This window comes from Plecotus auritus (genome assembly GCF_963455305.1).
Source record: "Plecotus auritus genome assembly, chromosome: 11".
NCBI classification, from domain to species: Eukaryota; Metazoa; Chordata; class Mammalia; order Chiroptera; family Vespertilionidae; genus Plecotus; species Plecotus auritus.
In genome coordinates, this window is record NC_137777.1 from 36,383,410 (window position 1) to 36,402,212 (window position 18,803).

The 18,803-nt window shown below is 38.6% G+C and overlaps 1 protein-coding gene across 2 annotated transcripts in view; it reads right to left on the reverse strand.

Moving 5' to 3' along the window:
• CYP7B1 (cytochrome P450 family 7 subfamily B member 1) overlaps positions 1 to 18,803 on the reverse strand; it is a 437,344-nt gene that overhangs the window by 28,488 nt on the left and 390,053 nt on the right. For both annotated transcript variants that reach the window (XM_080647030.1, XM_080647029.1), the window contains exon 2: positions 4,484 to 4,620. In XM_080647030.1, coding sequence (XP_080503156.1) covers positions 4,484 to 4,620 — 137 coding nt within the window. The remainder of the gene's footprint in view (positions 1 to 4,483; positions 4,621 to 18,803) is intronic.

Below are 18,803 nucleotides of genomic sequence, written 5' to 3' on the forward strand. Positions count from 1 at the left end.
GGCCATGGATTCTTGGAGCAAAATTAACTTTCCCTCTAGTATAATTTGATGTAAATGAATACCAAGTGTCAACAAGCAAGTTGCCTAGTTCACAAAGATCACAAGTAGAAACAATATCTTTTGCCATGTTTTTCAAGAAGAGAAGAATGGTGTCTAAATATCAATGTCAAAATGAGGCTCACTTTTACAACATATGTATCATATACACATGACACACATATACATACACATATGATATACATACATATACATATATATATATATTTGAAATAGGGTAAAAAAATTGAATGTTTTCTTTACTGATAATCTCATTATCTTCCCTTTTTAGGAGCTGCTTGGGCCTCAAGGTGTCAACTCCAGCATTCCCATATAACCTGTGCATGATCCTTTTCTAACTCAACAGTCTTCACTTCCTTCAAATTTAGTTCTTTCAGGAAGATGAAACTACATGATGCAAAGTATGTCAGCAAATGCCAAAAAACAAATAAGGTCACTCACACTGATATCTAATAAACACAGGAAGTTTGACATCTGGATCATCATAAATTGAGTTTTGATGTTTTATTTCAGATATTTGGTGCTTTACAGAGACATATCCATGGGAATTCAGGACAATTATTTGACTATTTGAAATAGAAATGCTCAGTCAACAAATCTGACCTTAAAATCTGAATTTTAAAGAACTTTCCCATAATTACAAGGTTTTAATCTCCATGTTTAGTTTGTTCTTCAATAGATTTTTTTAAAAAGTCTTAAGTTGAAAATATTAGTTGGAGGAGTGGAATAGAAACCAACTTTTTATTGTATGAGGCTGACCACATTACATACTCCCCTCTTATTAGAGAGATTTCACTAGCTGTTGACAATGACGTACAGGGCTGCTTCGCTGGGGTGACATCTAGGGAAAATGATTCTGCTGCACCACCACACAAAACCAATTAGAGAACTATTTTCTGCGACAGGCCACAAATTTACGTGGTTTCTCATGAAAAGATGTACCTTTTAATTTCTTTATTAAGATGACATCCATGTCCCTTGAGACTTTTTGGGATGACAATCATTTGCTCATCATACAAGAACATTACTCACTGAAATCACATTATGGGACAACTGTGGAAGACTGCTCCTCATTTCACATTTTCCAAATGAGCTATTTGGCAAAATGATTATTAAAATCATATACATTAATAGGATATCTTGGCAGGAATTTATTCAAACCCTAGTAAGAAGGCAAAGAGAAATAGCAGTACATATTCAACTATGGTTGTCTACTGTTGAGTTAAAAAACATAACCACGGTCAAATTATTTAGATGGTAGAAATTCAGCAAGCTTCTCAGTATCTAAAACTAAGATACCAAGTGTTGGCAGAAATCGGTTGCTTTGTGAAAAGTGAATACAATTATTCAAATCTGCCACAAGTTTCTGCTTAATTATCTAAGGTTATTTCTCTATAATTCACTTAAAAAAGAAAAGTAAAAATTTCAATGATGTGTTATATCTACTCATTAGAACACACAGTTGAATTTTTTTTTGAAGTGAAGAATACAGTTTTGTATTATGAAGCCAAAAGCTCACTTAGAGTAGAAGAACCAGCTATGGCCTTTAATTGTATTCTGGTATTTCATCAGCTCTGAGATATTGGGAAATTCCTCATCAATTATTTATTGTGAATCAATCCATGTTGAGCTCTGGATTAAAAGTTGGCAATGAAAAAGCTAGAGAATAATGAAAGGAAAGAGACAACTGAATTGGCTATACATTCACAATTTATTAAAAGCTATGAGAGAAGTGATATGGGAGTAACTGGAGACTGGGGAAGAAGCATCAACATAACATGGAAACGGGTAATGGCCAGTGAAGGCTTTGGGGAGGAAGTGATATGTGACTATGGCCTCAGAGGATGAGTCCATGGCAGCCATCTTTTGAGGATGCCTCACAAAGAGAAGAACAGCATTCTGGCAGAATAAACAGCAAAGAGGCACCAAAGGGCATGGTATATGAAGAGGAAATCTCAAATCACTTGGTGCTTTGATGGTATATTAAGCACAAGGCAAGCAGTAGCAAGAGATGAGGCTGGAGAGGTAGGTGGATCCCAGACTTTGGGAACCCTTGCAAGGATTATGTTTATATATTATAATTTCTCTTTTTCTAAGACGCATAATTTTTTTCCACTTCAATTTTTCTGAAATCAGAGTGCATACAATTGCTTGTGGAAGAGACTCACCAGCTGCTGGGTAAAGGAGGCAGTTGTGATGAAATGGATACTGCCTGCTCGCTTGTGTGAGAACTCAACCATGCTGACAATTTCATCCAGTTGGACCATTTTTCCTCCCAATTACATTAAAATGGTCGCGATGAAGTGAAGTTGCTCTATGTACAAAAGGTTGCTTCTGATACTCAGCTAAGTAATTACAGTAAGAAGAAAGGACCTAAACAGAGCATACAATATAGGTAATTCTTGAAAAATCTGGATGCTAAAAAAAAAAAAAAAAAGAAATGAAAAGTAACTAGACAGAGAACACAGGAGAAGCTTAATTAAGCATGGTTATAAGCTAAGGATAAGGACCCAAGAGAGAAAAAATGAAGACACATCTATGAGAGGAATAAATAATAAAATGCCAGCCCAGAGAAAGCAGGAAGTAAGGGTCACGAAGACAAGGGCCTGGGTTGTCTTGAACATTCTTTGAAACTGGAGAAAAGGTGTTAAGCACAACTGAGAGACATGGTACGTTTAGTAGGCATGTGGAGATCTGAGTGAGGTCATACCTGATGTGTTCCATTTCCTTAGGAAGAAGAGTGAACTGTGTACCAGAGCCCCGTGAGAGATAGGGAGCTGGAACACACCTGCCTTCTCACTAGCACACCCAACCAGAAGTCAGAGGGCAAAGGAGTGTGGAGAGCTCAGCCTTCTGAAGCATAGACAGGACAGACAGAAGTCCACAAACGGAATGGCTAGCCCAGGTGATAAGCTGATGTGGAAGACTGTGCAAAGATGGCCACAATAAATTCCTGCTAACTCTCTACATGTGCTCCATTGCAATGTGACAGCCGAGAGAGAGGTGGAGTCTAATTCCCTACTTATGAATCTGGGCTGACCTGTGACTTGATCTGACTGATGGAATGTGGTGGAAGTGAGGTTTTGCAACAGCAAGAGGCCTTGCAACATTTCCTCGTACCCTCTTGAAACACTAGCTGACATGTAGTAAGGATGTCTGCTTGAGGATGAAACAGCATGTGGACAAAGAGGTCCAGGCAGGCACGTAAATAAAGCCAGCATGGACCATCTAGCGCCAATCAAGCAACCACGACTCAAACACACAAGTGACTCCAGCAAGGTTGCTGTACGGCATTAAACCTGTGGGGAGTTTGTTATGCAGCAATAGATCGCGATGCATCTGGACTGCAGGGGCCTTAAAGGAGGATTAACTAAGAATATTCTAGCTTCTCTTAGCCCTATGAGGTTGGGGTATGTAGTAACCTTGCTGTGTTTTTTTGTCTCTTGTTTTGTAAATACTTTACTAAAGTAGAAGGATAATGAACCTTTTCACGTTAAAAATACATTCTAGATCAGTGGTTGCTAGGGGGTCAGGGAGGGGAAGAGGAATGAATAAGTGGAATATGGGGGAATTTTAAGGCAGTGAAAATTATTCTGTGTGATACTGTAATGGTGGATACATGACATTATGCATTTGTCAAAACTCAAAGAACTTGTACATCACGAAGAATGAACCCTAATGTAAACCAGGGATGTTAATAATGTATCAACACTGACTCATCAGCTGTAAGAAATGCTGATATAAAATGTTAATAATATTGGGATGGGGGTGGGGGCGGGCTATAAGGGTCAATGGGGGAAAAAGGGGACATATGTAATACTTTCAACAATAAAGATTTTTTTTTAAAGAAAAAGTTTGATATTTTAAAAAATAAAGTGGAATTATATTGTAAAAAAATATGTTAATAATAGGGGAAACTATGATCGGGGGAAAAAAGGGCTATGAAAACTCTCAGTACTATCTGATCAATTTCCTGTAAACCTAAAACTGATCTATAAAATAAAGTCCATTAATATATTGTAGCTTTTTAAAAAATATATTTTTATTGTTGATAGTATTACAGGTATTGCCCAACCCCCCAACTATCCCCCCCCTCCCAGCCCCTACCCACCCACCCAGGTCTTCACTACCCTATTGCTGTGTCCGTAGGCTATGCATATACATTGTAGCTTTTTAAAAGCCATTCTTAAAACCAAGCCAAACCAAACTATAATGACAGGTGATGGCAGGCTAGTGGGGTTCCCTAGGTACCCTCAAGAGTGTTCTATAATTTGTTTTTTAATGTGAGGATTACTATACTCAAGAACATAGTTTCCTTCTGTATTAGCTCTATAAATTAAACAATACTGTACATAATTTGCCTAGAGAAAAATATAAGGACATTAAAGAACAGGGGAGAATTTATGATATATGAAGTGCTGTTTACCTCCAAGGAGAAGAGTGAAGGTGTCACCATGTTGATTTTGAAGAGTTCTCATGAAACCTATGGGATCTTTTTGTAATTTCAGGGCCAGTCCAAAGTAAGGAAGCCAGCCTTTTAGCAATGGAGGCTCACCAGGTCTCCTGTAAGAAAAAAAAAAAAGGAAGTTAAATTAAATCATTCTTATTTTAATACATGTATGTTATCAATGCAATCTAGAAGTGGAGTGAATGAGTTGGACAGCTTCTTTCCATTTTTTAATTTAATGATTGCTATATAATCATAGAAATATACTTATTGAGCCTCTAGTATGTGTGGCTCTGGGGCAGACTGTTCAATTCAGAGCTTTTCGTGAGCAACTTTTTCAAGAAATTGTGTGTGTAAGGCCCAAATGGCTGGCTGAAACAGGTACATATAATCCACATCTGGTTCCGAGAACTCTTGCTGAGTCTGGGTGGTAGATGTCAGGTATTTTAGTAATCAAAGTAAAGCTCTTTGTTATCAGATCTCGATTACACTAGAATTAGGTAATTACAAAAGGTGCAATTAATAATCTTGAAAAATGTTTTATGCTGTGAAGAGCAATAAAAATCTGAATATCATTCCCACAAAGTATATTCTGTTATATTCTTTTATGAACATTTTTATTTAAACTACAGTGAATGGAAATATTTAAATTTTATAAGAGGACTTTTTAAAACATGAAGTATGTTCAATGAAACATTGAAATACTTGACTTATAATTCTAGTAAAACTGGAATTCAAAATTTCTTTCTAGTCATTTAGTTGGGGAACTCAATCTGATTTAAAGTAAAAATAAAAACATTCAAAGGCATTTTATCCTAAAAGAGATTAAAACAGATATTTAAGAAAACACGGATTCTCTGTTCCATCTGTGAAGTGACATACTACATGAAGTGCAACCCATTTTGATTAATCACAAGATATTACTAGCTCAGATCTAATCAAAGATCAAGATTATGATCATATGCAACATGGACTTTTATGTCGCTAGATTAACCCTATCAGAACCTCTTATCTTCCCACAATCCAAGATGGTAGAATTAAACTTAGAAAAAACAAACATCAGGTCTTTTGTGGGGAAACTATACTAAATAAATAAATAAATAAATAAAAATACAGAGTATGATAGAAATCACAGAACTAGGTTTTCTGTTTTTAGAAGACAATTTCTCTCTATAAAAATGTAAAAAATGTATGCTGCTATTTAAAGTACATATACTTAGAAATAGGAAGACAGGAAACATTGCATAGAAATGAATCTTAGTCTTCACCCCTTTCCTCATTGTTTTCTGGAATGCAACCTCTAGCAATGGAGACTTGTTTTTTTGGAGACATATAAAAGTGTACCAAGGAAATACTGTAGTAGCTATGTTTATATCCTAAGATTTATTAAGAAGAACTTGCACATATGATTGTAGAGCAGAATCCCCAAGCTGGCAACTGCCACAGCATACAGGCTGTCAATAATGACCCTTTCAAAATTAGCAGGTGAACTGGTTCACAAAATTTCCTTTCACTATATTAACTCTCTCCCTTGGCCTACTTTTACTCTGTCTTGTTTAATATTGTGGGAATGTTGCATTGGGACAAAGATTTTCGAAGGCTTTTTCTCATATCCTAATGTAATGCAACTAATTTCATCCTCTATGTTCTTTTGTTCAGTCAAAAGCTATATTCTGCATGGGGTTTCCACTGGGGGAAAGGATGGAGCTCAGAGATCCAGGGGGTTAGTAACTTAATGTCCAGGGTCAGGGAAACACATTAGGAGGCCATTTTATTGTTACAAAGATGAGAGGGTCATCATTCCTTACAGCTGTGTTTATTTTGGCAGGAATAGCTTGAAACTATTAAACACCATGTCACAACTTTGCATATTTTCCGGAAAAAATATAGTGCTAGTTCAACTTATGACCCATTGAAGACAGATAACAGAAATCTGTCTTCATCAGTATATTCATAACAAAATTATTTAGGGGAGAAAGCTATCACCATAACGATCCAGAAAGTCCCGCTTGCACTTGGCACACTACAAATACTGCGATTATCTCTCCCATGCTCTGAGACTTTGAAAATGAAATACCCACTCTCCACTGCTGAGTTGAGGGGATAGGATACCTAATGTTTTGGGGAAATATCAAGTTCTGAAGCTTGAAATGGGTAGATCCGGAAGCAATGATGTGTAACAAAAACAAAAAACAAACAAAAAACAAATGACATGGTCCATACCCCCTTTTAATGCCACCAAAACAATATATACTCTCTCATATATCCTCTTTACTCTTTAAGAGACTGTAAGGACACATCTCAGAAAGTATACAAATGAGAGCTTACAAAGGTTCTCAATTATTAAACCCAAGTTCTGTGCAGAAACCATTGCATCACTGCTCGCAATTTCTTCCATACAAGTTGTGGGACCCATCTTGAAGTTTAACTGAAGTGTCAAATATGGTCTAGGTTTATATAGAAGCAAATAGTGGAGAATAATCTAAGAACATAAAATGTGTACATAAATTAGAATAAACATCTAAAACTCCTCTTTTTTTTGGTTAAAAAGAAGCACCTAAAATTGAAAAGAGTGAATCAACACAAAATGGTTGGTTTCTAATAACATTTGAAGTTTGTTGTTTGTCTTTATGCTACCTGTTTCTTTAATACATATGTAAAAACTGTGGCTAGTAACCTATCATACATTGTTCCCATTGGCATTTAAAGCCCAGCACTTTCTTTTTCTTTTCAAGTTTTATTTTTTTTAATTGTTTGAAGTATTACAAATAGTAGTACATATGTCTCCTTTTTTTTTTTCCCCCATTGACCTCCCCCCGGCCTCCCCTTCCCCCCAATACATGCCTTTACCTGCCCCCACCCCCCAGTGTCTTGTATCCATTGGTTATGCTTATATGCATGCGTACAAGTCCTTCGGTTGATGTCTTACAGCACCCCCCCCCAACCTCCCCTGCCTTCCCGCTGTAGTTTGACAGTCTGTTCAATGCTTCTTTGCCTCTGTATCTATTTTTTCCCCCATTTCTTTCCTTTAAAAAATCTTGCCTCTGCAGACTAGAAATAAACATAATAACAAAAAATGTTTGAGTCCCAATTTCCATGTCCAACAGTTCTGAGTCCCCGTTTCAATGTCAAACAGTTCCTTATGTGTACACATGTCAGCCATGATATCTGGATGGTGGGCACATGGTGGCAATGCAGGTCCGACCCTCTCTGGTTTGGTCCTAGGCACCCTGCTGCGACGCACAGCTGCTGACTGCTAGCCTTAAAGCCCAGCACTTTCAACAGCAATCTATATTCTGTACTTGTAAACATAATTCCTTCTTTTCCATTTTCTCCTGTGAGCATTCTAGACTAGGAGTCCAGGTTATTGTAACAACCTCCTAAGTAAGTGGTGAGCAACCTTTACACATGTACAACAGTTCAGAAAAAATAGAAGTATGTGCTGATGGAAAGTTTCTCAAAGATGTAATCTATTTGTATCAGGACACCTAATGTCTGTGATAGTGGTCAGTAAGTTTTAAAATAATATTCCTGATTAGTGAAGATTTTTGTGTGTGTGCAGTCAAGATTTCAGAAACTACACAGCTGATGTGAATGGCAGTATTTGGTTATAATAGTGACCTTTTGAATAAACTGTTGTTGAGCAAGGGACTTTTGATGTTAGTCTGCTTCCCTTTTCCTTGAATTACTTTGGAAGCCACTTATTTGGAAAATGGAATTTGCCTCACAGTGCTTCTTAGAACTGTGTTTCTCCACTCTTCCTTGGTTCCAATGTGAGCATGAGGATACCTAAAATGTTCCCACAACTCTTTACAACTGCGAATTAACATGCTCTTCAGGACACTGGGAAGAGGGGACATCTTTGCAAGGCTATGGGTGAAAGATCCTGAAAGAGGAGGAGTGGGTGGAGGGCCTGGTACACTGGGCTGCCAGCACCCTCAGTGAGATCCCAGTTGGGGCCAAGGAAGCAGAGAACTACATGCATTACTTTGCTGGGAAACCAGAAAAGAGTTACAGCCAACTGGGGGCAATGCAGTCATGGATGCAAAAGTGGAGGACCACGTGGAAAGCCAGGAGGCACTCTGGGACAACAAAGACACCTAACCTGAACATCTGCACAACAGGATTCACCAGATCAACAGAAAGGAAGGGGAAGGGAGAATCCTAAATCTCATTTAATATCTATGAAAAAAGAGACCAGGTTTTAAACTAGAAGTGATTGAGCAACTTTTCACTGAAAATATTCAGTTTTCTGCCATCAGCAGATATAGGGGCTCATGAGAAATTTGAATTTAGTTATAGAGAAAGAAAGTACCATTTCTGCACATCTGACGCTTACTGGGAAATTTTAAGTCCAGTTCTCTAACTATGTAGACCTTCAGTTTCATCTGAAAATGAGAATCATACTCTATACCTTAAGAGGTTTACCGTTCGGGCTAGATTATTTGAAAGTAGCTAGTACACAGCACAGGATTAGTTTTCCTGGTTATTCATACCTTGTAGGCAATTGTACCTCAGTGGTTTTGCCCGCCCATTCTCTGCCTGAGTGGTTTCATTGGTCAACCCTCCCTGCACATCTCTACCTTTGATATAGTTGCTCAGATGACAGGGAAGCACCTCCCCATCCTTAGAATTATTGGCTAAGTGAAGATAAGTGCCCAGATACATATGGATGCAATAACTTTATGTGAGAAGGCAAAAACCTGAAAATACTAGTAAAAATTAAGGCTTTCATGGAGCCACTTCAAATCCAAGGACCCTGGTGGACTGAGCTGATGGTTTCCATGGGCTCCATCAGTGAGGAGGGGTGGGGAGAAGCGATGAGTCAAGATTGTCTTCCCTGGGTCCTTACCATAGACAGAAACAACAGGGGGTGCTGTGTGACACAGAGCCCATCCATATTTACTTTTCAGAGCAACTTGGTCACAATATTCTTTTAAATGAATAAGTGGTTAAATAACCACAGACCCATACCATATTTCTATTTTCCTTAAAAAATTATGTGAATATAAATGCAAAGAGAAATGCCTAGTATATTTTACTATAGTAATGGCTGTTACTTCTGGGTGGTGAGATGCTGGTATCTTCTAATTTGCCCGGCATGAACATAGCGTCTTTGAAGAGTACTTTTCATTTATTTTGTGGAATGTACTTCAATTTGGGCTGTTTGATGGTTTCGCGTGATTAGATTGAGGCTGTAACATTTTGGGAAACAATCCCACAGAAGTGATATGCCCTTCTTAGTGCATTGTTGTTTTTGAAATTTCAAGAAAATGCTATTTTAGTGCTAAAATGAAAGCCACATACAGAAGGCACTGTCTTCTAAAAAGTAGAGGATGGCAAAAAATACACTCTACAAATGAATCAAAGGCTGGTTCTAAAAATGAGCGCAACAGTCTTACGGCGGTGAGTGGAGAAACCGCCTGGGATTTACCATACGGACAAGCAGAGCCACCCCACCCACACCGTGAAAATGAAGAGCAGACGCTGGGGATCTGACTGTATAACTGTACAAGTATGGACACAAGGTGTCACCAGGATGCCCCATTACTTCCATCGGGGCTAGGGGACATGCTAATGAGGCAGGCAGAGTTGGTTTCTGTGACATCCATGGGAGGGAGCAGAGGGGTGCTCTTCACACAGGGGGTGCAGCTGCCAGACTGTGACACTGATGTCCCCGATCTCTTCAAGGGTCCACTTGAAGGAAGAAGCCTTGTAGTACAGGGTGCATGGTCTCTACTCCCTCACAAAACCCCGGGGCATCTCATGTGTACAGTTAGGGAACAGGTTAATTGTCTCTCCCCGCCCACCCCCCCCCCTTGTATAGGATAAGTCATATATTCTTTAGGACTCTCAATTCACATGTTGAACATAAATGATCTGCTTAATACTTGTTTACTGCAAGAATCAGACTTACTGTAATCTCTTTTCAGGATGAATGTTAATCCAACTCTGTCTAGAAAAATTACGTAATTCATTATCATAAGTAATCTCTCTTGTTCCCTGCACTTAACCTTCATTATTCCCCCCAGTCCTGGAACCTTGCAAATCCACTGCTGCTGTGTGATTGGTGTGTGGTGTTCACAGCCTCTGCCTCACAAGAACAAACAAACAAAAAATCCCTGGATGAAAATGCCACTTTCCAGTCTCTTGATGTTTTCACTCTGTTCTTCGGCAACTTTTGTACCACTCTAGAAAGATCTGTTAACCCTGCGGGTCAAAAATAAGGCCTTTAGTCTTGAAATGTTTTGGTTTTATCAGGATGGCAACTGGCTTAAAACTTGATTTAATTTCCCAGGAGCAAAGATATGCACTGTTCAAGCACTTTCGATCAAAGCATTAAACATAATGGCAATGTAAAAGCAAACAATACTGAATGGTCACAAATTTTCTATTATTGGCATAGAATTAGAGCAAAACCCATATGGACATGACTAAATATATCCTCACACCCTAGAACACAACTTTGCAAGCCATATTGCAGTTCAATCTTTAGATGTCAGTTCATCTCTGCAATTGTGTGATCCGAACAAAGCTTTGTCTGTAGAATGTGTCTTGTAAACTCAATTCCATTAGCCAGTTTATACTAATGCCTTGATCCAATGAGTGATTTGTAAATACTTCTGTGGATAAGAAGCCAAACCACATCCATGTTACTCAGAGAAGTCTATGATTGAGCTTTCTTTCTTTCATTTTTTGTGTTTGTTTGTGTGTTTTTTGTTTTTTTAACTGAGAGATGCCTACATTGGCACCATGGAAATAATGTCAAAGCATATCTTTAAAAAGCTATCATTTAACATTTAATTGAGTCTCCAGCAGACTTCACAAACAATGACTAAACTACTGGAGCACATTTCTTTATGAACTTGACCCTGGGTTAATAGTGCAGAGTTCAAATCCTTATCCATCCTCACAAGCTTTATGGCAAAGCCTTCTGATTAGTTTTGCCACAAGGCATGACTCAAATTCCAGGCTGTGCCAACTACCACTGGCTTGGCGATTTGGGCCAATTAATTTAACCTATCTGTGCCCTGGGTTCCTCATCTGTAAAACAGATATACTAGTGCACTTTCCTCATGTGAGAATTAATCAGATGACTGCAAAGAACTGAAGGCAATGACTTGCACATAGTAAGCACTCAGAATGTTAGCTGCTATTCTGCTTAGTACTATTATATTCTCCATATCGTCATATATGGTCATGTAAAATACAGATTCAGTAACGGTTCTCTTCTGACCTCTTTTTCCTGAAAGTTTTCATTAGAGCACCAATTTTTAAGATATGTTTTCATTTGATTTCATATTTCCTTTATTTCCCTATTTTAGACTTTAGGGCTACCAGCTGTGATCTGCTGGTCAAGAAATGGGGCACCAGCATTACCTTCTTACTTTGAAAGAAACTACAATTTTCCAGGCTTCGTATTCTCTGAACACACTGCAAGCTACAAAACTGACTCGGAGAGCACTGGGTCTTAGGAGAAGGCCAGTCAGGAGTGTTTAAACGGCCCAGACAATTCTAAAAGAGAGAAATTAACTCATAATTGAAAGTTATTTCAACTCCTTAATTAAAATAGAAAACCATGCAACTGAATTTGTAATTTCTGAAATGATCAGTTGCTAATTTATTTTACCGTCAGGATTTGATTGGACTCCATGGAAGAGATATCAATTCCATTAACTCATCATTTTTTACATTGGATTAAATCATTTGATTTTGAATGTTTAATCAAAGATCAGAACTCACAGAATTGTGGAAACCAAATTATAGCAGAGAACTAGCCTGGAAAGCCTTGGAAATGACAATGTAGAGATCAATGCCAACAATATATAAATGCATAGTCAACTTACCAAATGCCATTTCATCAACCTGAGCCAATACAAAAGACAGTTCCAAATTTTAAAGGACAGCACTAAAATAAGCAAACACAGCTTACCAGAACCATAGGAAAAGAATTAAAGGGTACTTGGTTTGCTGAGGTGGGAAGCTAAGTAGCCTGAACACTGTATGTCACATTTGTTTCATAATATAATCATTCATAATCATATTTTAATTGGGGTAAACTATTAACATAGCATAAGTAATAGTATCTCTACACTGGTAACACAGTACATGGCACTGAGAAAGGCAATGTTTTGATCTTGTTATGAATTAGAAGGCTTTAATAAGGGAAAATACCATTCTTTCCCAAATATTGGTTTCTAACTTTAGCTGGTGATTTTAAGTCACTGCATAAAAGGAGTGATTTCAGGAAGTCCATCATCACTAATATTAGAATATGGGATATAGAAGAAAGAGCACCATACAGAAATCACTAAGGTTTGTGAGGTCTAGAATTCTATACCAGATCACCTTTCACATATTTTATTTTATTTTTAAAATATATGTTTATTGATTTCAGAGAGGAAGGGAGAGGGGGTGAGAGCTAGAAACATCGATCAGAGAGAATCATTGGCTATTTCCTGCACAACCCCATTTGGTATTTGGCATCAAGCCCACAACCCGGGCATTATGCCCTGACTTGGAACCAAACCATGACCTCCTGGTTCATAGGTCAATTCTCAACCACTGAGCCATGCCAGCCAGGCACCTTTTACATATTTTAAATATAATTCTTATGGTGTGTTTGCTTATGCTACTCCATCGTACAAGCATCCCCCCACTTGATTTGTGAGATCAGTTTTTAGTATTTACAGCATAATATTACAGGTCATGCTCAGTGGCTTTGCTTTTGTGTTTGCCCTGTTTTTTGTGTGTATCCATCACTAATTCTTACCAAACTCTTTCAGTACTAAAATCTCTCTAAATGCGGTCAAATATATGGTCCTGTACTTTTCATATAGCTCCTTTCCTATTTTCCATCCATTTTTCCTTTGCTCCATTTAATAAGACACTTTCTTGATTTTATCCCTTTCACAGATTACTTTATTTCTACCCTTAAATTTCTAATTTCCAAGAGTTCTTCTGTGCCACCTGATTATAATTTACACAAATGGCAGTCCATTCTTGTTTTATGAAGGCGATTTCTTCGCTACGAGGGTTAAGCATAGTTCTTTGGGGTTGTTTTTCCTGTCTCTGAATTACCTGTTTCCCCCAAGTCTCCTACTCCGCCTGGTTTCTTTGTTATGGTTTCTCTCTCTCATAATGGAAGCTTTCTTTCCGCAATGTCGCATGATCCTTAGCTTCCTTTCCCACTTGAAAATGTGGTGTGTCCATGGGGCTGGTGGACTTCACCACATCGTGATTGGAAGTCACTTTAATGACTTAACAGAATTAAGCATTAGGTTTAAACTTAAGTGTTATTGGCAATTTCCACACCATTACTATGTATCGAAGAAATAAATTTTTATTTTCATATTTTCTAAACAAAAATCTCATCTTTAATGATTTGCTAGAACAATCCATATGACTTCTGCACAACAGGGTCCTAAACCTGAAAGAGTTTTGGGAGATTCATTATGTGTCTCCTAAATAAGGAAACAGAATCAGAGAAATAAAATAACCTGCAAAGCAGCAAAACAAGATCAGGAACCAGGTCTGACTGCCAATCCAATGACTTGATTTCTCTGCAACACACTATCCAACGATAGTCAGGCATGTGTCAGGGTTAAGGGAGCCCGTTCTTCCTGAAATCAAATTTTCTCTTTCCTGATAGCTTTTGCACTTGCAATGAGCCCAGAGGTGATAATCCTATAAAGTAAATAAACATAAGATGTTATCTCCCACAGGGCAACTTCTGTTTGTGGCTAAATGAGCCAAGATGAAGAAACACTTCAAATAAAAGACTCAGCTGGAATAACACAGCAAAGAGGCTGCTTAGCTTGAAAGGGAGTCTGGCACATAGCCACTGTGATTCATAAACTATAATGTAATAAACTTGTATGAACAAAAATCTAATTTCCATATTCAACACTGGTTACCTGAATGAGCCATGTGAGAGCTAATTTTTGGAAACAACATTAAATCTCTGGAAACAAAACGAGCCACTTGATACCAGCCAGAGTGTGGTAGCTAAAGGGTTTCAAATTCTACAACCCATGAATCCCTTTCCCCATCTCCAGATTCTAAGAGGTACCTCTAGAAACTTCTGAAATGGAATCTTAGTCTAGTGCAATGTTTGCTTTTTTAATCACCCCTGGTTGATGGAAGTATAATACAGGGTCCCAAATTAGGCATGTGAAGCAAAAGAAAAGATGAGGACATCTGAGACTCAGAACATTTTAGTCTTCAATATCACCAACTCAGACAGATGCATTATTTGTCACAAAGTGACAGTAAAGTGTAATAAAAAATTTATGGCACCCAAGTTCTTAGAGGCTAGAACCAGCAGTATTTTCCTCCAACGGCTCAGACAAACTTATCCTACCAAAACCTCAGTAAAGCCCTGAAAACAAGGATTATGAGGATAACTTTTTAAGGAAATAACTTAAGGGCTGTGGTAAATTGTAGTAATGTTCAAAAAGTCGCCCTGGACAGTCTGGCTCAATGGATAGTGTCGGCCTACAGACTGAAGGATCCCAGGTTCAATTCTGGTCAAGGGCACATTCCTGCGGTTGTAGGCTCCATCCCCAGTAGGGGGCTTGCAGGAGACAGCCGATCAATGATTCTCTCTTATCATTGACGTTTCTATCTCTCTCTCCCTCTCCCTTCCTCTCTGAAATCAATAAAAATATATTTTTAAAAAATCCACTGGTCCTCTCTAGGAGCATTATTCATGGACACTGACTGAGGCCAGGCTGAGGCATGTGACCTCCTTTAGCCAATGAACCATGAGCAGCGGTGGCACATGCAGAAGCTTTATGAGCCATCACGTGGCTCCGCTGTTCTGTTCCTATTTCCACACATCAAAAAGTTTCCCACATTGAAAATTCTCTGTAAATCTGGAAACTAATGAAGCTGAGGTTCATTTTTCCATTTTGCAGCTGGCAGATGGAGATATTTTCCCCCAGGCTACTTGGCTGCACTGCTTGACCCACAAGGTCCAGATTTAAGCTATTGCCACAGAATAAAATTGTGTGGCTGGAAGGTCATCTGGGGGAAGTGGGTGAACATATTTAGACTCTGAATTTAAAAGGAATGTTGCAATGCTTCCTGAGAACTCAGGATGGTAATCTTGGTGGTTTAAGAGCGCAAGAGCCGGAGTCTATCTGGGGTTGATTCCTGGTTTCCACCTACTCCCTGTGTTCTCTTCAGGCATCTTAGATCTCTGTGTCATGGCTCCATTTTCTGCAAAGTATGCCTAGTAATTCCTCCTACCTCAAGGGATGGTTGTGAGGATCCAATGGTGTATATAACATATTTAGGAACATTCAAGTTCAAAAGAAAGGCTCTATTAAATGACAGCTGTTATTGTGCATCACATAAAATCTAACCTGAAAATTAATAGATGAGGACAATTGAGATATAGATGTGCTGATGATTTGCAAGCACCCTAAAATGAAAAAGACCCAAAATATAAACTTGGGCCTCTTGACTCCTAGCCAAGATTTTCCCAAATTACTGATATTTCTCAACTTTCGTCCTTCGAAGACAGATTGGCACATTGGCACATTTTTAAGACATATCTATTAAACACTGCTCAGACTGTTTTCTTAGTTTCTTTCTTTAAACTGACTCATTTACTTTAGATAAATAAATCACCATCATTCAGAAAAAGAGAGAAAACACAAAACATTTTTTATTAAATTCTAGCTAGACATTCTAGTGTGCTGAAAGCTCCAAGCCCAAGGCCTGTTCTTGGTTTAAATGGAAGATGATTAGGGAGTGGAGACTCAAGTCCTTGACTTAAAAAGGTTTAAAGCAAACTGCAAAGGGTTAACTTCCTCACAAGATGATTCAATGTTGATGCCACACTCACAATGGCCTCCTGACCAGGGTAAGCCCATCTGCTCATCATGGCACTTTGGGAAAAGCTGTCTACATACACTGGGCTGCCTCTGAAGAAAGGCCGGAGGAGCCAAAGTCAGAGAAGCAGAGGGAAGGGAAGGCCGGGCTTGCCAAGACACCAGTGAAGTTTCTCACTAACCACCAGATCGCAATGCACTAGGTCAGTGGTCGGCAAACTCATTAGTCAACAGAGCCAAATATCAACAGTACAATGATTGAAATTTCTTTTGAGAGCCAAATTTTTTAAACTTAAACTTCTTCTAATGCCACTTCTTCAAAATAGACTCGCCCAGGCCGTAGTACTTTGTGGAAGAGCCACACTCAAGGGGAAGAAGAGCCGCATGTGGCTCTCGAGCCGCAGTTTGCCGACAAAGGCACCAGGGAGGAAGGAGTGTTCTAGATGAGATCACAAGATCAAAGATAAAAACCATTTCAACAAACAAGAACTAATTGAAGACACTAGGGCATCAGGGGAAAGCCCAATGGCACAAGCCTTTCATATAGTATTCAGAATTTTTGTTTCTGAAATCTCTATATTTACGTTATGAAGTATTCCTGCTCAGCGTTGTCAGCTTTATAAGAAGGGGGTCTCACAACTGCACTGTGATTGGGGAGGTAATTAAATTTTAAGCCACCATCCACTCGTTAAGCTTTAATTTTAAAACTCTCAAAACTGAAGGCAAAGCACAGACAGCAACAACAAGGCAGACCCGTGGCACCGGAGTTGTCTGCGTCAGCCACAGCCCTGGGCCCAGAGCAAGGCTTCCTGCGTCGGTGCCCCTTGTCGCTGCTGCTTTTGATTACATGCGTTTGTCATTTTGTAAAAAGCAGTGTGAGGAACAAAGACAAAGACCAAACCAGGTGAGAGCCCTCGGGTCAAGCTTCAATAACAGAAGGAAGCAGATAAAGCAAGTATCTGAATAATTTCAGGCAAATCAGTCAGGGTATTTTCCCATCACCTTATTAGCTTTGCCTTTTTCGTGGGTGAGGTCTAGAACGAAAATTGGTTCTCTAGAAAGAGGGCTACAGGTTTCAGCAATTTCCAGTATAAACGGGTGTGGCCAACTAGTATCCATTTTTCCTTGGTTGGGGCGGGGGGGGGGGGGGGTGCTGAAACACTGGAGTGTATAAAGCCTGAGGCTCTCTCCCTAATCTCTAGGAGGAGACGGGCTTTCTCTTGGGGATTCTCCTGCCTTTTGTTCATATCTCTGTTAAACCTGACATGCAGCGTAAAAATCTGTGCAATGTGGCAAATGTTTGCACTGCTCCATGACCGTCTTGTTGGAAATTACCATATCTTTTTCTTCCTTAAATGGCCAGTACTCACCAAATTCCTTTCATTAGTAGGGCTCAAAAATGTATGTTAACCAAAGAGATAATTACCTAGCTAGATTAGGTTTTTAAAATCTATATTCATTGTAGAGACATTGTAAAATGGATGTAATCAAAAAGTCACCTATAATTCAACCACCCCAAAGTAATATTAACATCTTAATGTAAGTACTAAGGACTGTTTTTTTTTTGTTTTGTTTTGTTTTTTTACTAATATATACAAGCAGTCCATGTTTTGCACAATGGTGTAGGACCGTAAAACTGTGCAAGATGAAACTGTGAAAATGAGTTTAATCAATAAGGAAAAATATGATTATTCTGTAATCTTTAAAAGTTTTGGTCAAAACATTAAAATCTCTCTTGATGTCGCTTATACATGTATAGGGGGATAAAAACACAAACTGATATTTATTTAGTATATTGTAATTTAAAACATTAGAAACACTGAGAATAACATTTTTAAAATATAAAAACTTATCAAGAATAGTTTGAACAGTGGTTGCCTTCTTCCTTCTGTCATGTAACTTACTACATGGAGTGAACAGCTTTCCTATGCCTTGGTGAACCGTCACATTCATTTTTTAAGCTTAGATCAGCTTCCAACATTTTATCCTTTGCGCTTTCCATGTTGTGAAATACCTGAGAGCTCCTTTAATGTGAAGTAAGTTATTTGCATGGTCACGTCTCCTGGGAGGTCATCCTTTTCATCACAACCACTGTCCTCATTTATTTTCAGTTCCCTTCACTGAACTCCTCTGCTGGACATTTCCAGTCTCTAGCATGGTGGCCTGCTCACCATTCCCAGGGTCAGCTATTCCTTCTATAACTACTTGCATTAGATCCAAATCTCACTTCCAGCTTCATCACTTTTTGTTTCCTTGCAGATCTTTCTTGGTGAATTCCCTCTCTCAAGTATCCAATTTTCCATATGGGTTTATCAGTAGGAGACAAGGATGCTACAGAATGACACACTTGCGTGTACTGAGTAACCAATGTGTAGTGACCCATCACAGACACGCTTTGAAAGAAATACGGCTGGCCAGTGAACACGATGTGTATCTGTTATTTGCATAGTGGTTTCTGG